This window comes from Prionailurus bengalensis, chromosome A2 (assembly GCF_016509475.1).
Source record: "Prionailurus bengalensis isolate Pbe53 chromosome A2, Fcat_Pben_1.1_paternal_pri, whole genome shotgun sequence".
Classification (NCBI taxonomy): Eukaryota; Metazoa; Chordata; class Mammalia; order Carnivora; family Felidae; genus Prionailurus; species Prionailurus bengalensis.
In genome coordinates, this window is record NC_057348.1 from 5,556,996 (window position 1) to 5,580,125 (window position 23,130).

The 23,130-nt window shown below is 54.3% G+C and overlaps 1 protein-coding gene across 1 annotated transcript; it reads right to left on the reverse strand.

Annotated features, from left to right (window-relative positions):
* Nucleotides 1-7,484: 7,484 nt before the first annotated feature.
* RAB11B (RAB11B, member RAS oncogene family) lies at nt 7,485-18,279 on the reverse strand. The gene is made up of 5 exons (XM_043586430.1): nt 18,088-18,279; nt 10,663-10,858; nt 9,580-9,773; nt 9,174-9,254; nt 7,485-8,516 (listed from the first exon to the last, which is right to left on the reverse strand). Exons 1-5 carry the CDS (start codon nt 18,125-18,127, stop codon nt 8,371-8,373), a joined length of 657 nt encoding a protein of 218 aa, XP_043442365.1. The 5' UTR covers nt 18,128-18,279; the 3' UTR covers nt 7,485-8,370.
* Nucleotides 18,280-23,130: the final 4,851 nt, after the last annotated feature.

Sequence of the window (23,130 nt, forward strand, 5' to 3'; positions counted from 1 at the left end):
CCTGTATCCAGTTGGTACAAAATGACACGGAGATGAACTCCTACTGACTTGAGACCGGGACTGTTTGTCTGCATACCACTACTATATTGTTGATGGTGATGTTGCAATTGTTATTCTGAACTTGTGGCATATTTCGTTTGGGATAAAGCGAAAGCAAAGGAGTACTTACGCTGATGTCGAGGACTGGGATTTTCAGAGGGAGTGAAGGAAGTAGGGAATATAAAGTTGATTACATTAATAAAAACCCTGCAGCCTTGAATTTGAATTGAGAGTGTTGTGATACATTTTACCTATATAAAAAGAAAACATTTCTTTGGTCGGTTGATTGCCCGACTCTTGATTTCAGCTCAGACCATGATCTCACAGTTGGCGAGATCAAGCCCCACGTGGGGCTCTGCCCTGATAGCTCGGAGCCTGCTTGGGATTCTTTCTCTCTGCCCCTCCTCTGCTCACGTTGTCTCTGTCTCTCTGTCTCTGTCTCTGTCTCTCTCTCAAAATAAATAAATAACATTAAAAAAATACATTTCCTAGCTCTGTCCACTGACGAGTTCTGAAACAAAGACTGACTTTGTTGCCATGAGCACTCCTTAAGCCCAGATCATGGTCTCTAAATACCATTTCCAATTGAATGAGCCAGGGAACCTAGGCAAATATCTGATTCTGGGTCTGAAGCAGGGAATGTACAAGATGAACCTGGTGCATTCTGGTATACCAGAAAGCACAGGCATTATCAAAGACATTACCTAGTGAGGCAATGTCAGTGGGAGCCCAACTAAGACGCTCTCACTGGCCACAAATGGGATTATTTGCCCTGCAAGAAGGGGAATGGTTGCAGTTGATCAAAACAGGTCAAATGTTTAAATCCATTCACTGGGGTTTTAAAAAATTCTTATCTCAAAATAGCGTTGGGGCACCTTGCTGGCTCAGTCTGTAGAGCATGTGGCTCTTGACCTGGGGGGTCATGACTTCAAGCCCCACATTGGGCACAGAGTTTACTTCAAAATAAAAAAGTCAGGGGCGCCTGGGTGGCTCAGTTGGTTGAGCAGCCGACTTTGGCTCAGGTCACGATCTCGCGGTCCGTGAGTTCGATCCCCGCGTCGGGCTCTGTGCTGACAGCTCGGAGCCTGGAGCCTGTTTCGGATTCTGTGTCTCCCTCTCTCTGACCCTCCCCCGTTCATGCTCTGTCTGAAAAATAAATAAATGTTAAAATAAATAAATAAATAAAATTAAAAAAAATTTAAAAAGTCAAATGTACATAAAACTTGCAGAAGTGAAAGTTACAGAGCTTCTACAAATATTTGCCCGGATTCTTCACTTGTTAACATTTCTGAATCTTTTTTTTTTTTAATATTTTTTTTTCTTGTCTGTTTTTTTGTTTTTGTTTTTGTTTTTGTTTTTAGTAATCTCTACACCAATGTGGGGCTTAAATTCATGACCCCAAGATTGAGAGTCTCATGCTCTGTGGACTGAGCCAGCCAGGCACCCTTTCAGTGTATATTTCTCAAGTATAAGCACACTCTTCCACATAAACACAGTACCACCTTCAAAAGCAGGAAGTTAATACTGATCCAAGAGTACCATGTAATTCCCAAATCCCATTCAAAGTTTCCAATAAAGTCCCAAAAGTTTGTTTGTGTGTGTGTGTCTACGAGACAAAGGGGAAAGAAAATCTTAAGCAGGCTCCATGCTCGATATAGAGCCCGACACAGGGCTCGATCCCACAACCCTAGGATCATGACCTGAGCCAAAACCAAGAGTAGGACGCCTAACCGACTGAGCCACTCAGGCACCCTTCCCACAAGGTCCTTTAAAGCTGCAGCATCTATTCCAGATCATACACTGTATTTTTCTAATTTTAGTGTCCTTCATTCGGTAACAATTCTTCAATCTTTGTGTTTCATGACCTTGATGCTTTTGGAGAGTATGAGCTGGCTGTTTTGCAGAAAGTTCCTCCATTTGTGTTTGTCTGCTGTTTTGTCACAATTTAGGCACTTGGAACAAGAACTACAGAAGTGATAAAGCGTTCTCAGTGCATATATCCGGAGGCATAGAATGTTGATTTCTTCCATTACTGATGATGCTAGCCTGTTTAAAATCGTGTCTGCCGGGTGTCCAGCCTGAGCTAGGATGTTGCACTTGTCAGTGGTGCTTTATGGGAAAAGACTTTGAAATTAATGAAATATCTGGTTCCTCAACAAACTTTCACCCACTAGATTTATTATCCATTGATGACACACCAATTTTTTTTTAATTTTGTTGTTAACGTTACTTTAGACAAAGAAGGTTTTATTTTTTATTTTTTTCTTAATTTTTTTTAACGTTTATTTATTTTTGAGACAGAGAGAGACAGAGCATGAACGGGGGAGGGTCAGAGAGAGAGGGAGACACAGAATCTGAAACAGGCTCCGGGCTCTGAGCTGTCAGCACAGAGCCCGACATGGGGCTCGAACTCACGGACCGCGAGATCGTGACCTGAGCCGAAGTCGACGCTTAACCGACTGAGCCACCCAGGCACCCCAAGAAGGTTTTATTTTTAAAAAATAAAGAAAGAATTCTGGAGGAGGATGGCTGCCGGCATTGGCTTGGTCAAATGATGATAATAGGGTCAGCGACTCTGAGAGTTTTTTGGTCTTTTCCTCACGGTAGTGAAGATGTCTGCTGGGGTTCCAGGCATCATATCCTCAATCAAGGCAGGAAGAAGGGAGTGGCATGGAGGTGTTAGCCTTTTTTAAAACCAGATTACGGTTGCCAAATAACTTTTCTACCTCCGTCTTCGAGCACTTCCTTATATACTGGCTCAACAAAATGTTCCAGGGTGGCATTTTCTTGTTATTTTTACCTGCCCCAGCTCTGGAAGCAACCATTTCTCCCAAGGAGCCCTGGTTTTCATGGGGAACGACATTTAAAAACCAAGAGCTGGTTGCTAGGTGTGGTCACTGTTACTATAGTGGTTATCAATTCTTACTTTTCTCATTGTCATACGTGTGTGTATGTACCTCTATATAGACATTTTCCTGCCTGTCTATCATCTGTCTGTCTATCCATCCATCCATCCATCCATTTTTAAAGCCACGAGTGCACACCCATACCTCTAATTCTAATCTAACACCAAACTTTATCCCAGACACTTTGCATATTTCTAACTTCCTCCTCTGACTGAGAAACCTATGTCTCATGATCCCCAGTACATCTACTCTTGTACACTCCCCCACCCCATTTATAGCCTAACTCTTAGATGCACTGGTCAAGACTCAGTCCCAGATATATACCTCCTACTCAATTCCACCCCCATTGGGCACACTGGTTGAAAGCGTGGCTCCAACCAAGGAGTTAAATCCATGCACGTTAACTAAAAAAAACGAAAACAAAAACAACCCAACAGTGACTGAAGGCTTCTTGGGAAGCCTTTGAGTTGGGACCCAAAATCTCGGAAATTACGAAATTCCAAAGCGGACAAAGAATGAAGTATTTACGCTGGCCCGTACAATCCACACCTCAGGGTAACTACGTAGGTGAAGGGAAACTTCTCTTTACAGATGTATTCTAGCAATAAGTGAGGAAGGCTAGATTTCGAATATCGCCATTCTGTAACCCTAATGGATTGTGAACCTAAGCGATACTTTGCAGCAGCTACAAAGGAGACACGCGCCACAAATGAGACATGCTGACATCATCTGCCTCCTAGCGCGTGCCCACATCACCTCCGAAGTGCCCAGTCCCAAATCTGATCACACTCCACATCTATTAATTTACAGGAAATGCAGGGGACAAAGGGACATGTTAAATGACACCCTAGAGGTCCCTAGAGACAAAAAGCAGATTGGTGGTTGCCAGAGACTGGGGAAGGAAGGGGAAATGGGGAGAAACTGCTTAATGGGTACGGGGTTTCTTTGTGGAGTGGTGAAAACAATTCTGTTGTAGAGTGTGATGATGTTTGCACAACCTTGTGCATATACTCGAAACCACTGGATGTGCATTTTTAAATGCTTTGAACGGAGAGGTTTAGGTTGGGTGAACTTTATCTCAAGTTTTTAAAAAACAAAAAGGGAGAGATCACAGGGATGCTACCAGCAAAATTCAGACGGAGTGACCACAATACAAGTTTTAACTTAATTTAATTTAATTTAATTATTTTATGAGAGAGAGTGCATGTGCATGCATGCGAGCAGGAAAGGATCAGAGAGAGAGAGAGAGAGAGAGAGAGAAGGAGAGATAGAGATCCCAAGAGGCTCCACACCGCCAGTGCAGAGCCCCACCCGGGACTTCACACAGGGCTGGATCCCATGACCATGAGATCACTCACTGAGCCAAAATCAAGAGTCAGACACTTAACTAATTTAGCCACCCAGGCACAAGTCTTTGTATTTTAGAGAGAGATACTGAAATATTTAGGGCTGGAATGTGTCTGGAATTGGCACACAGGAAGAGAATAGGGTGAAACCAGATTGGCTGAAGTTGGGTGATGGGCTGATAGGGGTTCTTTAGACTATTCTCTCCACTTTTATGTATTTAAAATCTTTTGTGGGGCACCTGGGTGGCTCAGTGGGTTAAGCATCCAAGTCTTGATTTCGGCTCAGGCCATGATCTCACAGTTTGAGCTGATAGCACAGAGCCTGCTTGGGATTCTCTCTCTCTCTCTCTCTCTCTCTCTCTCTCTCTCTGTCCCTCCCCTGCTTGCTCTCTTTTTTATTAAAAAAAAAAGTTAATGTTTATTTATTTTTGAGAGACAGAGCATGAGTGGGGGAGGGGCAGAGAGAGAGGGAGACACGGAATCCAAACCAGGCTCCAGGCTCCGAGCTGTCAGCACAGAGCCCGACGCGGGGCTTGAACTCACGGACCACGAGATCATGACCTGAGCAGAAGCTGGACGCTTAACCGACTGAGCCACCCAGGCGCCCCGCTCTCTCTCTTTCTCAAACAAACAAACAAACAAAAATATTTTGTAATAAAATCTCCTTAATTAATGTAAAAAAAAAAATTCTTCCCCGTCTTTTCTCTCGGGCATTTTCTCCATTTGTTAGGGCTTTCTGGCCCCTGGTAGGCACTCAATAAACACTGGGTGAGGTCTCATAGCTTAGTGGTTACCAACAGCTCTGAGGTTAAAAGTTGTTTGCTTCCTACTAGTTGTGGGACCCAGGGCAAGTCCCTTGCTTCCGTTTCTCATCTCTAAATCAGGGCTAGTAAGCTATGCCCACCTCCCAGGGTCATTATGAATACCATGACATGTCAAAGACTCACATTGTGTGGAATGCTCTCGTCTTTTTTTTTTAAGTTTTTTTTTAATGTTTTTATTTTTGAGACAGAGAGAGACAGAGCATAAGCAGGGGAGGGGCAGAGAGAGGGGGGAGCCACAGAAGCGGAAGCGGGCTCCAGGCTCTGAGCTGTCAGCACAGAGCCCGACGTGGGGCTTGAACTCACGGACCTCGAGATCATGACCTGAGCCGAAGTCGGACGCTCAACCGGCTGAGCCACCCAGGCGCCCCTGGAGTGTTCTTGTCTTTTATGTCACAATTTATTTAGGTTGATACAGTTCCTCACAAAATTAAGCACAGAATTACCATAGACCCAAGCAGTTGCATTTCTGGGCATGTACCTGAAAGGGTCGAGAGCAGGGACCCGAACACATATCTGTACATCCACGTTCACGGCCGCGTTATCCACAATGGCCAACAAGTGGAAGCCATCCTGGTGTCCGTCGATGGATGAATGGGCAAACAGGAAGAGGAATGAATATCCATACGATGCACTATTATCACTCGGCCTTTTGTCAAAAAGGGAATTCTAACACCTGCTACGATGTGGACGGACCTCGAAGGCCTTATGCTCAGTGAAATAAGTCAGACACAAAAGAAACACATACCGTAAGATCCCACTCACAGGAGGTCCCCAGGTCCTGAGAGGAGTTCCATCCACAGAGACAGAAGGTAGATAGATGGTGGGAGCCGAGAGGGTGGTGCAGGGGCAGGGGAGTCCGTGTTTCATGGGGACAGTTTGGGGAGATGGAAGGTTCTGGAGACAGATGGTGGGGGCGGCTGCTCAACACTGAATGTACTTAATGCCACTGAACTGTATATTGAAAAACGGTCAAGATGGCCAATTTAATGTGTTTATTTTACCATACAAAAAAAAAGAGAGACTTAAGAACAGCGCCTAGCACTGAGTGAACGTGCCGCACTTATTAAATCACGGAAATCTGAGTCATCGAAACAGCATCACTGGACTGCGTGACCCCCAAGGGAACAGTGTCGGGTTAGTCTTGTTCCCCGGTACGTGCCTCTGGCCTGGCCGATCACAGGGGCTCAGGAAAGATCTGATCTCTGGACTACTTGGAACCCGCCAGGGTGCCTCATTACTTCACCTGGCCCACCTGAAGCCCCCACCCACTCTCTGCCCCCCTCCCCCATGCCCACACTGCCCAAATGGATTCAGCACCCCCGAGGTCTGTGTGAATGGCTGGCCCCTGGAGTGTGTGGCCCCACCAGATCCCCCCCCCCACACACACTGTCCCACTGGTGGCCTTGGCCCACGCTGCTCCCTGGCTCACTCCAACTCTATAGGAACGGCTCCCTGTGGCTCAGGGCTCTTCTGGAAGGCCTCTCTGGGTTTGCTCAGCCCTCCAGGCAAGGTGGCCAAAGCCTGAAATTGGGAGAGACTAGACCCCCTTCTCTGGTGGCTCTTCTAGGGGTCAAGGGTATAAGGGGCCTCATGCCAGAGGGTGGAGCTTCTATAACAGCCCCCTGCCCTCACCTGAGGGGCCACAGTGAGTCCCGTGGCTAGTGCAGGGATGGGTTGGGGGGTCCACATAGGCCTGGGCTGGGGGGGGGGGGGATAGCCACACTTCCTATATAGTGGGAAATGGTCCTCAGGCCAGCTCTGCCCACAGGGACCAGGGGAGAAGCTGGATCCTGGGAAGAGGCAGAGAACTCCGGGCTACCTCCCTCCCTCCCAGTGGGAGGACTCCTCACCAGAGTCCTCCCACTGGGCCCTCCTTAAAGGTCAGTCTGGGATGGGGAGAGCTAGGGTGGCTCTGGTACCACCAACGTTCCCCAGAGCAGCCCCTCTCGCCTGTCCTTGCGGGGACCCCAGGTGATGCGGTAGCCGTGGACAGCAGGGATGAACAACCCCAAGGCTGCGAATGGGGGGCAGTGGACACAGCTCACGACCCCCACCCCCTCCCGCCAGGAGGCACCCTTGGATCCTGGGCCGGGAAATTTAATAACCCCCCCCCCACCCCCGGCCAGCCACAGGGGCAGCTTAGAGAGGATCCGATCCTCTCCCCCCCCCCCGCCCCCCCCCCCCAGGCCAAGGCCCCTGGGGTCAGCTCGTGGGCCTCCGCATTGTCCCGAGCAGAGCCTCAACCTGGTCTTCTAGCTCCCTGGGGGGCCGGGCCAGGGTGAGGCAGCCCGCAGCAGGGCGTGGGCAGCGAGGAGGACCCAGGTGTGGCCGCCTGGCGGAGAGAAAGAAGACAAAGGCGCAGCGGCAGGTTTCTGTACAGGAAGTCGGAGTATACATTTTAGTAACGGGCTGAAGAAATGAGGCATCCGGGGCAACAGTGCAGGGGCCACAGGGAGAATAAGAGATCGAGAGCTGGGGTTTGGCGTAAATCTTACAAAGTGTATAAAGAATCTGTGTTTCTCTACAATAACAAAAAACCAAAGGCTACAAGAGCGGTTGTATATACAAAACACGGAGATATTGCTTCACTTGCAAACAGGTTCCGGACCAGACGGGAGACAAGACAGAGGGGGGCACAGGGAAGGGCCGGAGAGCGCGCCGCGTGCAAAAGGGGGGGGGGGGAGGGGGGGGTCTTCTCCCAGCATAAATCTACAGGCGGGAGCTGGAGTCGCGCACGCACGGGAGAGGTTGAAGGCGTGTGCCGGTGCGTGTGCCGGTGCTGGCTGTGCGTGGGGGGACAGGGGTGCCGAGAGCCGAGAGTGTCCGCCTGCCCCGGCCCCCTGGCGCCTTGCTCTTCGAGCATCAGCCCGGAAGGGGGTTCCGGATGGGGACCGCGGACCAGCTGGGCCAACTGGCCACAGAGGGCGGGAGGCAATCGCTCCCTGGAGTCTGCCGTGGAAAACCGGAGAAGCCCGCTCGGTGCGCCCATCCTCCTGGCCCATGCGCCCCGCCCCGCCGAGATGCACACGGAGGCCCCAGAAGAAACCGGGGCTTCCGGCTTTCCTCGAGCGAGCGGGCCGGCAGGTGCCGCCCACTCCTGTTCTTCCGGGGCCCGGCCGGCCAGCCATGCGGAGCTCGATGGGAGGGCAGGAGCCAGTCACGGAGGGGGCGGAGAGGGAGGGCAGGGAGGACGGCGGGGGGAGGGGCGGGCGGAGGACGAGGACGTGCACGCACGCGCGGGGCGGCGCGGGGCGGTCACAGGTTCTGGCAGCACTGCAGCTTGGTGGGTTTCTGTCCGTCGGTGGTGGGCGGCACGCTGATGTCCACCACGTTGTTGCCGGGGGACTCGTCGTGGGCAGCGCGGTCTGCAATCTGCTTCTGCGACACGATGCGGTAGATCTCTGCGGTGGGGGGTGGGGGGGGAGTGGGGGGAGCAGGGGGTGAGCGCGCTGCGCGCCCCGCCCCCCTGCAGGGCTCATCTAGACCTCGCGCCTTGCCCCCCCCCCCAGGCTGAGCCCACAGCCCCACTGTGCCCCCCCCCCCCCCCCGTCAGGTCAAGGGGAACCGTGGCAGGGGGTGGGCTCCTGGAGGTTTCCACCCTCACCCAGTGCTGGCTGTGTGCTCAGCAAGGCAAGACCGTATCTGGTCACATATAGCCCTCCCCCCCGCCCGGCCTCTTATCCTGTAAGATCAGAGCTCCCCCCCCCACCCCCCCAGAATAAACTCTCAGAAGTCCGAGGGCCCTGCGCCCCTGATGCCGCCTGCTCCGCAGCTGCCCAAGCTGGCTGTTCTCTGGTGAAGCCAGGGAGGGCCCCCCTGGAGAAGCTGGGTGGAAGGAGGGTCTCTATGTCCTGAGTGACAGCAGGGCCGCGATCTGGCCTGAGCCCATGGAGCATGCCATGTCTGTTCTCAGTCCAGACCCACTCACAGGTTTAAAGAATAAAGCTCCAGAGGTTATGTTCCGGAGCCTGCAACCCCAGTGGCCGGTGCTCCTGTCACGCCCGCCCTCCCCAGGCACGCGGGGGGCCACCATGGCTTCAGCCAGGCCCTGTGACCACCTGTGAGGATGTTCTTGAAAGCTTCCTCTACGTTGGTGGAATCCAAGGCTGAGGTCTCAATGAAGGACAAGTTGTTCTTTTCTAGAACAAAAAGAATAATGCCCAGGTGAGCGGGGAGGTGGTGGAGGGTGCTGTCCTGCGCCCTCTCGGGGACCCTGCTTGCCTGGCCCAGGAAAAAGAAGGGTTGGGGTCAAAGAGAGAGGACCGAGATGCCCACGCATCAGGAAGGGGAAGCTGGCACTGAGGCCGTGGGCACAGACAGGGAAGATGGCAGGGGCCGGGGTGGGGGTGCTGCCTGACTTCCAGATGCTTCTCCGATGCCTCAGTCGCATGCCTTTCGCATGTGGCCCGTGGGGGAAGCCCCGGCAGCCCCCAGCCTCACCCGCTCCGGCCCAGCGTGACTCACCTGCAAAGGCACGAGCCTCGTCAGTGGGCACGGCCCGCAGGTGGCGCAGGTCACTCTTGTTGCCCACCAGCATGATGACGATGTTGCTGTCGGCGTGGTCCCGCAGCTCCTTCAGCCAGCGCTCCACGTTCTCGTAGGTCAGGTGCTTGGCGATGTCATACACCAGCAGGGCACCCACCGCGCCACGGTAGTAGCTGTGGGGCAGGACGCGGGGCGCGGGGCCCAAGCCTGAGCCGGCTGCCAGTTCCCTGCACCAGGCTCCGGGGGCGGCATTCCTCAGCCCACACACAGAGCAGGAGGCACAGGGCCCGCCCGAGGGGCAGCCGTGGTGGCCTCACGGGAGACGCTTGTATCCCGAGGTTCAGGCTCTACTCCCCAGGTTCAGCTGGGGAATACGGGACCAGAGGAAGTAGTCTGGGACCCAAAGTCAGAAGACACCCTTGGGGTCAGCCACAAAAGGGGAGAAGGAAAGGGCCACTGCTGGGCAAGAGCTCCAGCGCCCACCAAAGGCTTGGCCAGCCTGACCACCAAGGAGGCTGACGGACACACACCCATCCCGAGGGATTAAGGACATGAGAAGGTGACCAGCGGGGGGAGTCCGGAGGACGCAGCCGACTGACAGGGAAGTTCTGGGAAGAGGCAGCCCCAGTGGGTACTGGTGGCCGGGGAGCACCGGGAGCCGCGTGGGAGGACAGGACAGGTGTGGGACCAGGTGGGAGCTGAAGCGCAGAGGGAAGCTGAGGGAAGGCAGGCAGGGCTGGCGAGCGGCCACAGGGGCCCAAGCCGGTCCGGGGTAACAACTCTCATCGTGCATCCAGCTCCCAGCAAAACCGCAGGGCTTCACGGGACTCCGGGGGCCAGAGACACTGCAGGACATGCCTGCCCCGGGGTCACAGAGTGGCCGAGACTGGGCACACGGGTCTTCCCGAGGATCCCCTAGCTCCTGGGGGTCTTGTCCCTCCACCGCGGGCCCCATGCCCTCAGAGATCCGCTCTCTCCTCCTCCGACGCGAGTCCTACCCATCCTTCTCCCCAGGGGCCCCCCCACCCACGGTGCCTGCATCACCCCAGCCCTGTAGCTCACGCAGAGGTGATGGCACGGTAGCGCTCCTGGCCGGCGGTGTCCCAGATCTGCGCCTTGATGGTCTTGCCGTCCACCTGGATGCTGCGGGTGGCAAATTCCACGCCGATGGTGCTCTTGCTCTCCAGGTTGAACTCGTTGCGGGTGAAGCGTGATAGCAGGTTGCTCTTCCCCACGCCTGAGTCCCCAATGAGCACCACTTTGGGGGCAGGAGGTACACGGGTAAGACTCTGCAGGCCGGCGTCCCCGAGCCAAGGCCCACACACCACCCACGGCCACCTATAGAACGGTGGCGTCCCAGGTGCGGAGCCAACTTGGAAACCAACATCGGGGCGGTCGGAGCCCGAGGCACCGCGTTTCCCGGGGCAGAAGCAAACAGAGGCTCTGGGCTTCCAGAAGCACAGCCACTGCGGACAGCACGACACCCCTGCCATCTCTGGTCTCTTCAGAGCAGAGCTGCCTCAGCTGCGGTGTAGGGACCCAGACATTCTGGCAGGCAGGCAGGGTGGGGATCCCACTCAGAAACCCTGAACCTCCACGGCAGCCCGGAGGCCAAGAAAGCTCCAGGGCTGGGCAACCTTGGGCAAGTCACTTAACCTCTCTGGGCTGCCTTTTCTGCAAGAGGGGGACTCGAGGAGAAATGGCAGGATCAGAACTCCGCTAGCATCTAGCGTGCTAAGACAGGCAGGGGAGCGGTTATTACTACAGTTCCCCTAGGTTCTTACCTGCAGGGGTCTGTCTCTGGAGCTGTAAGTAACAGGAAATGGGAAGCCTCACCCCCGCGCCCACCCTCTGCTTCCTTCTGGAGAGCTGCTGCAAGCCAATCCACATTCGGGCCCCAGCACAGTCACAGCTGGCTCATGCGGAACAGGAATGTGCCCTCCGAATGCAGCTGGGAGGGGACAGAGCCTGCCACCCCCACGGCCCCAGCCAGCCCTTTCTGCAGACATCCAGAGCAAGAGTGGTCCTGAAGAGGGCAGAGCAGGCCCCTCCAGTCTCTGCCTTTATCCCTCTCTTTCCCAAGTTTCCTGCCCCAGCCATAGAAGCATTGCCTCTAGGACCAAGGCGCCCCAGGCTCTGTGACAGGGCCGCATGACATGGTCCAGGAGTCTGAGCCCAAGAGGCTGTCCTCAGACCCAGGTAGTCTCACGTCTGTGTGTGCACAGTGTATGTGCCGCACACGCACGCGCGGCTATACGTACAGCGTAGAAGAAACAGTACGTGGCTGTCTGGCCAGAGACCCCAGGCGGAAACTACACGTGGGGGCCTTGGGCTCTGGCACCCAGGGGTGGGTCTGTCCAGTGGAAAGTCACGGGGGCTGTAGGCTTGGTCACCCACAGCCCTAGTTAAAAGTTTTTCCTCGGTGGAAAGCTGTATATGTGCATGCCCAAATTCCCACGGCTTCTGACCGGCGTCACTGCCCCCACTCTGGTCCGCAACACACGCGTCCCTCCGCAGCCCTCGTGGTTACGCTCGTGCCAACAGGCTGTTTTCCTGGAGGCCACCAGAGGGCGCCTGTGAGCTGCCAAGCCAGGTCCCGCCCTCCTCTGCCCACAGCCTTCCAGGGCGCCCACCTCCCTGGGGTAAAAGTCCAAGTCCAGGCCCACCCACAGAGCCTTGCATGACCTGCCCCGTGCCCTCCCTGCCCTCCCCTCCTCCCTCTCGCCCACTCTGCTCCTGCCACACGGGCCTCCTCACCAGGACTAGGAGATTTACAGGGGCACGTTGCACTTCGCCTGGACCATTCTTCCCCAGGTACCTGCCTGGTGTCTGCCCTCGTCTCCTCGGTGTGGTCCCTCTGATGGCACTCGACCAAAGAGGCCTTCGCTGCCATCCGCTTAAAAGCCCACTCCCTGCCCCACCTGACTTCCTCCACAGCTCTCCCCACTCTCTCACACTGCAGCCTTCACTTATTTATTTAGTCTTTCCCACTGGGCTACAAGGGCAGGAACCTCTGCTGGGTCCCGGCCTGGTGCAGCGCCCAGCACGCAGGAAGCACCTGATCCATGCCTGCAGAATGAACCGATGCCAAGGCGGCCGGTGGAGCGTCCCAGCCTCCCTGCCCCCTGGAAGATGCCCAGGTTACCATCCTCAGGCCGCAGGTGAGGAGGCAGGCAAGGCACCCAGGACCCAGCACCCTCTCTCGGCCGGCTACTTTAGAGCCAAGAACACTGAGAGCAAGAAGAATGTTTAATGAGCCTGTACTGGGATGACTCGGTCGGTTAAGCGTTCGACTTCAGCTCAGGTCATGATCTCGCAGTCTGTGGGTTCGAGCCCCGCATGGGGCTCTGTGTTGACAGCTCAGAGCCTGGAGCCTACTTCGGATGCTGTGTCTCCCTCTCTCTCTCTGCCCCTCCCCTGTTCACGCTCTGTCTCTGTCACTCTCAAAAATGAATAAATGTTAAAAAAAAAAAATTTTTTTAATGAGTCTGTACTAAGAAAGCCCTTGATAGACCCCCCTCACAAACATGTCTCATGTAACCTTTACGGGTTAGGAAGCGGGAGAATGCCAAGCCCAACGCGGGCTCACTCCTACCTCCCAACCATGCTCACCAGACAGTGACTTGCCCAGGTCCTCCTGGCTGGAAAGCTGTCCATCAGGATTTGAACCCATGTCTTCTGCATCCAGGGGTGAGCTCGGGGCGGGGGGTGGGGAGGGGCTTCCTGACCCTTGGAATACATGGCAAACTCCTGCTCATCCTTCAAAACCCCTCAAGTCAGGCCTCTCCTCTCCCCTCAAACCACCATGTGGCCTGGCCCACGACACCTGTGATAACAGGGCCAGTGTTCTCTTGTGACACTGGGGGTGCCCAACAGAAGATGGCGAGCTGACTTCAGAGAAAGGTGGAAAGAGTGGGGACGGACATGGGCCCGTGGCTCTCAGCCATGCTGTGGGGCCCACCACCTACCCCCCCCCAAGCCCTCCCCTCCTTTCCACATGGCCAGGGGGACCTGGCCAAGGCTGGAGGGGTGTGCTCACGATTTTTATACCCTTAGGAATAGAACAGGAAATGACCAAGAGGGTGCCTTTTGGGCCCTGCCCTGTATCCCCATCCCTACCTGCTCCCTCCCTTCCCAGCCTTGGCACAACTATACAACTTCAGAGTCAGTCCCCTTGGCCCCACCCACTCTGCTGTGGCCTAGCCAACAAGCCCCTTAGCACCTCGGGCCAGGCTCAGCCCTAAAGGCTTTGTGACTGTGTTCTCAGGGCCACCCCTGGGACAAATGTTCATATTATCATTCCCCTTCTACAGTTGGGGACACTCAACCCAGAGTGACAAAGTTCCTGGTCCAGGGTCCCCCAGTGAGAAAGTGGAGGCCAGAGCAGGATGAGAGCCACCAGCCACGGCCCAGATGAACGACGGGAAGGCCAGGCTGCTTGGACAGTCCCTGGCACACGGTGCCCAACGCAGAGAGGTGGCCGGTGGGGCAGCGGCCAGGCTGGCCCCTTGTGCAGGCTGGGAATGAGAACGGCATTGTCCAAGGCACAAGTGATCTACTGTCTTGGGGGAAATAAAGGGCCCTTGAGGACACAGCCCGTAGAATTTCCACAGAAGTTGGTGGCACCAATGGCCAGGGAAACTGCCTCCCTGGACATGCCATTTGGCTGGCAGAGCAGGCAAGCCCAGTTGGCAAAAACAAGGAGCTGGCACTTCTTAAGGCCCAGGGTCCGCTGACCTGCCCCACGATAGCACGGCACCCCTGGAGCCCGCACTCAGGACACTCATGGACTGAGTGGCCATTTGTGGGGATAGGGGAGCTGGCTCCCCTACTCCAGCAAGAACAGGACCCTGCCTCTCCTGCAGGAAGCCAGCCCTGACCATCCCAGGCCCCAGGGACTGGCGCTTGGGGGCAATCTTGCCACAGCCGTGTCCTGGGGCATCAGAGTAGACGACAGACAGGTGCCCAAAGCCAGGACACAGGGAAGGCTGCTCACCGGAGGAAGATGGTGAGCTTGGGTCCTTACCGGCGGGTCTGGTGGGGGCCCTGCCCGGGCTGGAGAGCCAGGAGGCTGCCTCGGAAGCACTCAGCAGAGGCGGGTGAGCACTGGGGCCTGGCCTGTTCCCTGGGTGCCGGCTGCAGCTCTCTGCTCGACCCCTTTCCCAAAAGGACTTGAAGCTGGTCCAGGGGTAGACAAAGCCTGGAGGACAAGGTCCTGGGCTACCTCAGCAGCGTCCCACTTCAACCCACATCCTCACAGGCTAGGTGAGTGGCCAGGGGCTCTAGGAAGTCCTCGGCGGCCCTTGGGGACATAGCTGCTCCCACTGTGGACCCCGCAGCCTGGCCTACCAGAAGAGAGGTCAGAGGTGGCCCCCAGGGATTGATCTGCAGGCTGGGAAAATAGCCCCATGGCTGACAGGATAAAATGTTAGCAGGATAAACGTGCAGATCTATAATTAGGTACAAATAAACAACCTTACTCCCGCGGGAGGAGGGGAATGTGCAGTGAGGAAAACACCCAGGGGGATTCTATTGGCCTTGGGCTTGGAGGTCAAGGGAGCTAACGTGTGATGTGGCTGCCAACATAACCAAGGCGGTGGCAGGAGGGCTAAACAAGGGGCAGGCTGTGTCCCGGGTGAAAAGTGTGGCCTCTCCGTGCCAAGGGAAGGGCCAGAAGGTAACTAAAGCCCGGGGGAGGCTGACCACAGGGTTGGGGGCAGGAGGATCATTGCCCGCCCCCCCCCCCCCCCCCCCCAGCTCCTGAACGGCCCGCTCCGACCAGGAAGCAGGGCTGGCAAGCCTCGAGGTCAGAAAGTTGGCCCGTGTGGGGTGCCTGGGTGACTCAGTTGGTTAAGCATCTGACTCTTGGTTTTGGTTCAGGTCATGATCTCACGGTTCGTTAGTTCAAGCCCCTCGTTGGGCTCTGTGCAGATGGCATGGAGCCCGCTTGGGATTCTCTCTCTGCCCCTCCTTTGCTCATGCACACACACACTCTCTCTCTCTCTCTCTCTCAAAAAGAAGCAAAACATTTGATAAAAAACAAACAAACAAACAAAAAAGAAAGTTGGCCCCTGTCACCCCTTCTGGTACACTCTTACCTTGTGCACTTGTCTAATGCCCAGACCTGCCCCTCTGCAGGCCACAGGGGTCTTAGGAGGGTCCGGGGCGACAGTATATTCATGTTTCTGTCTCAGCTGTCTTGTCACTGGCAAGTGATGGGACAGTGGTGGCTTGCCTACCTGCTGGCTTCTTTTCCTTTCTTCTGTATGTGCCAGACCCACCCAGTTTCCTTTTCCCGTTTAAGTGAGTGAAAAACTGAGTGGATTTAAAGAGATACATGAAAAGACAATGAGGAGACCTCCAATAAGGCATCCGTGTGGATAGGTGGTCTCAGATGACCACAGTCTGGGAAGTACTGACCTTGTGGGTTAGACTTTCACTCCTAACTCTGCTTGGAAAGGTCAGCAGGGCACCTGCCAACTCAGGAAACGAGGCCAGTGGGGGAGGAAAGCAGGACAGGCAACCTCTCCACCCCCACCCCTGCCAATTGCCGCAGAAGTCAGATCTGTGTTTCCAGGAAGCAGACTCTGGAGATTGAGTCCCGGGAAGCGCACAGCCGCCCCACTGCCCCTGACCCAGTAACGGTGCTTCTGGGAACGTACTTCAAAGAAATAACCCAAAGGGCAAAAGATGACTGGGAAAAACACTGAGCTGAGTTATTTATAACAGCAAGTGCTTGAAAATAACAAGTGGGAAAGGACCATCAAAACCTGGCGGTGACTCCTGGGGAAACGCCCCCTGCCCTGGGGGTCCCCATCCAGGCGGGTGACCAGTCAGGACCTGGGGAGCAGTGGCCTCCGGGCACCAGCTGCAGCAGGATGGAGTCCGGTCCACCTGTCGCCAGTCCCCAAAGCCCTGATTGAGCTTCCCCGGCCCCTAACGTGAGACCCCAAGACTCAGTCAGGCCTTGGACTCATGCTTGCTGACCACACAGCTTCACCTGCCAGTGATGTATCAGCCTGCACACAGCTCCTTGGGCCCACGGTGCTGTGTGCCAACTCTGGGCCTTTGCATGGGCCCTCCCCCAGCCCGGAAGCCTCTCACCACATGGATATCCCAGGTAGGGAGCGCTCCACCTGGCTCTCCACAGCCCCAAGATCCCCAGGCTCCCAGCCCCAACGTGTTAGAGGAGACCACAGACACAATGGTCAGCGATGGACACAGACTGCACTCCCAGGGATGTCCAGGCTTGCCCAACGAGGGGGAGATACCAACAGCTGGTTTGGGAGGCAGACCCTCAAGCGGCAGGCAGCAGGACAATGGTGTCTCACGGGGCCCCAGGGTAGCTATCAAGGGCAACCACTGTCGTCCAGGGAGCCCAGAACGGACAGCACAGGACCTGGCCAAAGCCCAGGTTGGCACCGTGAAGCCAGTGACTCTGAAATCAGTGCACAACGCCAGCGATGCGGACGGCAGGAGTCTTCCCAGCTGGGGCTGCAGGCTGAGGGAGCTAGGCCAGCAATGGCTGCCTGATCTGCCGAGGCCTCACTCGAGGCTCTAGAGCCCTCTGTCCCTTGGGCAGGGACGATCCTCCAGCAGGCTGGCGGAAAGCAGGCGCATGTGTGGGGAGAGGTGGTCTGATAAGCTTATTAGTCCCATATATACTCCTTAGGTGGTAAAGCCCACAGCTGACCTGGATTCAAATCCTGCTCCAACACGTGTCCTCTCTCTCTGGGTCTCAGTTTCCAAGTCCACAGAGAGAGGCTGGAGAATATCGACGACTTCACAGGGCTGGGGTGAATTCATGCAACGAATTCATGAGCGGGAATGCTTGGGAAAGGGCGGGTACTTCGATAATTAAGAGTTCTGAGAGCTCAAAGATAATTGTTGCGGTTAACCAGCAAGCCTGGCACACACAGTCCCCCCGCCAGGCGCCCCTCCAAGCAATTCTGGGTCAGCACCCCACTCCAGGGTCCCCTACCACACACCTCAACCCCTACCATGCCGTCTCTTCCCGCCCCCAGACATGCTGCTACCAATCAGGGCTGGCTCCTCCCACTCCGCGAGAGCACCACCCCCACCTGCCCCGTCCCAGCCCACTTCTTGGGCACGCCCACCACGCCCTAGCCCCGCCTCTGGCGGCCCCGCCCCCGTCTCGAATGGAGCTTTCCACCCAGCCCGGCCCGCCAAACGCTGGGGAGGCCCGGCTCCCGGAGGCCCCGCCCATAACGGCCTCTCCCACCGCTTCGGGCCCCACCCCCTCTCGGCCCCAGCCCCGCCTCGGCGCATCCAAGGCCCCCAGGCCTCTCTGGGCCGCCGGTCCGGTCCGCAAAGCTGACTGAGCCCAGACTTCCCTGGCCTTCCCGGTTGCCTGACTCGCCGGGCCCCAAGTCCCGGGCTCCGGCCTGGGCCCAACGGTCTGGAGCGCAGCCTCGGTCCGCCACCTCCCCGTCGTCCCCTCGCCCCTTTGTGTCCCACCGACCGCACCTTTGAATAGGTAGTCGTACTCGTCGTCCCGGGTCCCCATTGTCCTGGCGCTTCCGGCGGGATCGGCGACTCCGCAGCCCCACCACAAACACCCGACGGGGGCGGAGCCGGCGCCGCGCAGAGCGGCGGATGGATGACCAATAAGAGGCGGGTGGCGTACCGACCGGCACCCAGGGCAACCAATTACAGGCGGAAGCAGAGCCTCAGGGGTGGGCGCTGCCTGGGATCCACCCCTCTCGCCCTCGGTCTCCTGGAGAAAGGCGGAAGGAATGCGGACCTTTTTGAAGTGACGGCCGCGTCAGCCTATCAGAGGTGGGCTCTGGAAGGCGGGGCGGAAGACTGTAAGAATGAAACAGATTGATGGAGCGAGTAACCAATGAGAGGCCTGATTCAGGAGGTCCCGGAGTACCAGAGGACCTGTCCGGGAAGGGAAATGGGTCTACGTCCAGGTGATGTTACGCTATTTAACGTCCCGATGACGTCATAGGTCAATACGCTCTGCTCTGCCTCCTCCGCCTTGGCAAATGACCGTTTCCGGGGGCCTCTGAGCTGGTGGGGGAGGGGGGATTTCCACCTGGTGTTTCCCTGTCCTCGCTTGGTTGGGTTCCCATCACTACGTTTCTGAGTCATTAAGATAACCCTCTACCTCAGTTTTCTCTGCTACATAACGGAAGGAACTCACCTCCTGGAATCTTTTGAGGATAACTAGATCAATTCCCTAAACACTCAGTAAATCAACCATCCACTTTCTGTCATTAAGTCTTTAACAGATATTTATGAAATCCTCCCTGGACGTCAGACTCCTCCAACATGATCTCCCCTTCTCTAAATCCTCGCCTTGTTTTATTTCGCCTCCTCACCTCCCCACCCCGAGGGTTTATCACTACCTGACATTAGATGATGTATTTCGGGGGGGGGGGGGGGGGGTCTGGCGGGCCCAGTCGGTGGAGCCTATGACTCTTGATCTCAGGGTGGGGAGTTTGGGCCCCACGTTGGGCGTAGAGCTTATTAAAAAAAAAAAAGAAAAATATATATATTTATTTATATAAAAATAAATATATAAAAATATATATGTGTGTGTGTGTGTATATATATATATATATATATATTTCTTGATCCAGTAATCTCTTTAGTCCCCTGCCAGCAGAACATCAGCCCCATGAAGGCAAGGACTGTCTGTCACTGTGGGTGCTGTGTCCCCAGTGCTCAATGTATAGTTGATCAGTGATGAATAATATAACCAGAGAGCTCTGTGCTAGTTATTTTGTTATGACCATAATTGTAATTATTATAATTGCCTCCTAGCCCTCATCCCTGGATTGTCCAACAGGCATCTCAGACACTAATTTGGTCTCTTCTTCCAGGTCTATTCCTCCCCCCGTGACTGTGTTCTCCCCACACCACCCCCTACCTCGTGCTGCTCCAATGCCCATCTCACAGCCAAAGGTCATGAACTCCTCTCTCTCCTCCTCTCTTAGTCCCCTGCTTCTTCCTCCCCTCTTTTCTCTCAGTTGCGTTATTCTGTTCCTCTTCCCTCCTAAGTTTCTGACCACTTCTCACCCCCTCAATCCTAGACCTGTCGTTAGTCCCTGGACCAGTACAGTTGTCCAGTACAGAATCTTTTTCCCGTACTCAAACTTGCCACCCCAAGATCAAGAGTCATATATTCTACCGACTGAGCCAGCCAGGTGCCCCAGTCAGAGCAGTCTTTTATTTTATCTTATCTTTTAAAGTTTATTTATTTGAGAGAGAGACTGCATGCGCAATCAGGAGAGGGAGAGAGAGAGGGAGAGAAGGAATCCCAAGCAGGCTCTACAGGAGGCTCAAACTCGGGAACCCATGAGATCATGACCTGAGCCCAAATCAAGAGTCAGATGCTTAACCGTCTGAGCCACCCAGGAGCCCCTAGGGCCGTTTTTTAAAACGTAAGTCAGATTGTCTCACTCTGCTGTTTAAAAATCTTTCGGTTCTTCCTTTAGTAAACATTTACTAAGCACATGCTAAGTGCCAGGTAGGACTCTAGGTGCTAAGGATACAGTATCGAATGAGACAAAGTCCCAGCCCTCACAGAGCTGACAGTCTGATGGGGTCAGGCAGATGAAAAACCAGTAAACAACATGCACAAGGTAGTTTGAGAATGGGAGGCATGCAGTGAGGGGAATGACTCACATTATGTGATCGTGGCGTTCCTTAGCTAGGGACCCAGGGAAGGCATCCTGGAGCAGATGGCGTTTGCCCTAAGTTTGGGGAAAGGGGAGGAAATGGTGGGAACAGCATTTCGGGGGGGACACAACAGCAAGTGAGAGAGACTCTGATGGATCTGAACAGCCAGATGGCCGTGGTGGCTGGAGAATTGGATCCAGGGACCAAGAGCTCAGAAGAGGTGAAAAAGCCGAGACCGGAAGCCAGACCAGAGTGGCCCCTCCCAGGCTTTGTCGGCACACTCCTGGGTGGCTGGCTTGAAGAGCACATTCCTGCTCAAACCCCCTCCCGCCCCCAGTTCACCATCCCCACTTCCTGCCCAAATGCTGCAGACAGGGGGCGCTATGCACTGATTCCCCCAGCGAGCTTCACTTTCTGATGACGTCACTAGGCTTTTGATGTCACTGTGTCCTCTTCCTGGAATGTCCTCTCCCTCCCCCACCTTCTTGGTGGAATTTTCATCCTTCTTTGAAAATTGCCTGAAAAGTCATCTTCACCCTGAAGCTTTTTCTCCGGTCTGAGTCAGGGTCCCTTCTCCTGCCCGCCCCCCCCCCCACCCCCCCAGCGTAGCTCAGAGTGATAATAGTATTTGTAATGACGACTGATGTTTATATTATGTGCTCACTACTAGCCAGACGCTGTCTGGACTGCTTTTCATTTACTGCTGCATGAAATCCTCAAGCACCAGGAGAACAGAAAGGGGTGGGAATGGGAGGGTGGGGTACCAGTGCCCCCCCCCCCTCCCATTTTCCAGATGCAGGAGCTGAAGCCATCAAGCTTTAGTACACAGTCTCTAGTCAACCAGGAGAATGATGTCGCTGAAGAGCTGAATGGGTCTGGATTCACATCCTGGCTCTTGTTTGGTTCCCAGTCATGGTGGTTGTTCTTTGTGTTGTTCCTGGGGACGGAAGAGAGGAGGAGAAGGGACAGTTTGGGGGGGATGAGCTTTCTTGGCAGAGCTTGAGAATTGAAATGGCATAGGTGGGGGAACCCCCTCCCCTGCCAACCTCCACAGACGGGACTTCCCACCAGTTCCAACCATAACTGGCTCAAGGGAGACTCTGCAAGCCCACCTAGTATAGGACTCCACCAGACAAGGAGCCTGGAGGGAGTCTGGCCTCCAGCTGAGGAGTTCATCACCCGTACTCAGCCAGGGCCCCACGGAAGTTACTGTGTCCCAGCATCACCCAGGAAGAGTCACCGGAGAAGAAAGACACAGACTTTTCTTCTACCAAAAGAGGCCCCCTGCTACCTAGGAACACTTAGTAGGCATATTAGAAAAATATATTCCCCTGTTAAAACAGCAGCTAAGGGACACCTGGGTGGCTCAGTCGATTAAGTGTGTGAAGTTTCCGACCCTTGATCTCAGTGTTGTGAGTTCAAGCCCCATGCTGGGTGTGAAGCCTACTTAAAAACAAAAACAAAAACAACAAACGAACGAAACACACACACACACACACACACACACACACACACAGCAGCTGGGCCCTCAGGACACAGACAGATGTTGCCTTTCCCTAACATGTGTCCTGGAGATAAGGCATCACATATTCCAAGCCATAAGATAGGAGTCACAATTGTAGGCAGTACATTAAATAGCATTGACCCACAAGCTGAGAAAGTCTTAACTTTTTCCCAGTTTTGAAGTATTTTATCATCTATCAAGGAGAAAGGCTTCTTTCTTGCTCATCCATCCATCTTGAACGGTTTTCTAGCCCCATCTCCCCTTTTTATACAGAGCCCCAAGGCAGGCTGAGAGCCTTCAGAAGGCAACAGGTTCTGGCTAGAATTTTCTTGCCCACATTTTACTGTGAAGCTTTAAAAACACGCAGAAAAATGGAAAGAACTGTACAGAGAATACCTAGATTCCACTATTAACATTTTGCTTTATTACACACCCATCTCTCTATCCAACCAGCCATCATCTTATTTTTTGATGCGTTTCAAAGAAAGTTGAAAATTTGGAGGACTCTAATGTATAGCATGGTGATTTTAGTTAGTACTTGGAAGTTGCTAAGAGAGGAGACATTAAATGTTCTCACCACAGGGGTGCCTGGGGGGCTCGGTCAGTCGAGCATCCAACTCTTGATTTTGGCTCAGGTCATGATTTCATGCTTCTGTGAGTTTGAGCCCCACATCCGGCTCCGTGCTGGCAGTATGGAGCCTTCTTGCGATTCTCTCCCCCGCCCACCCCCCCCCCACCTGCTCCTCCCGTGCTCTTTCTCTCTCTCTCCCAACAAATAAACAAAATAAATAAATGTTCTTACAACAACAAAAAGAAAGAAAGAAAGAAAGAAAGAAAGAAAGAAAGAGAACTATGTAATGTGATGGAAGTGTTAGCTACCACTAGGGTGGTAATCATTTCACAATATATAGGTGTATGAAATCAACACATTGTACACCTTAAACTTACACAATATCATATGTCAGTTGTATCTAAAAAAGCTGGGGAAAAAAATGAAAGAAAGTTGAATACATTAGTCTACTTCCCCTTGTAAACACTTCAGCATGCATGTCATCAACTCGAGTTCAATATTCGTTTATGGCTCTTTTTGTGTTTTCTTCTTCTAAGGTGAAAATTACATATAATGCAATATAGATCTTCAGTGTCCATTCACAGAGACAAAAGCATATGGCGGAGTAGCCCATCTCTAGGAAGGCTCAGAACGTCACCATCACCGGGGAAGCCTCCCTCATGCCCACTTCTCAGTGAAATCCCGCCCATTTTTCCAGTGTCAACCACTATTTGTATTTTTCCCCCCACTCAAAAGTGCCTCACTTTGGGCCATCAATTACAGGCCAAACTGTCTGTGATAGGAAGGGCTTTGAAGGTAAGCTTGG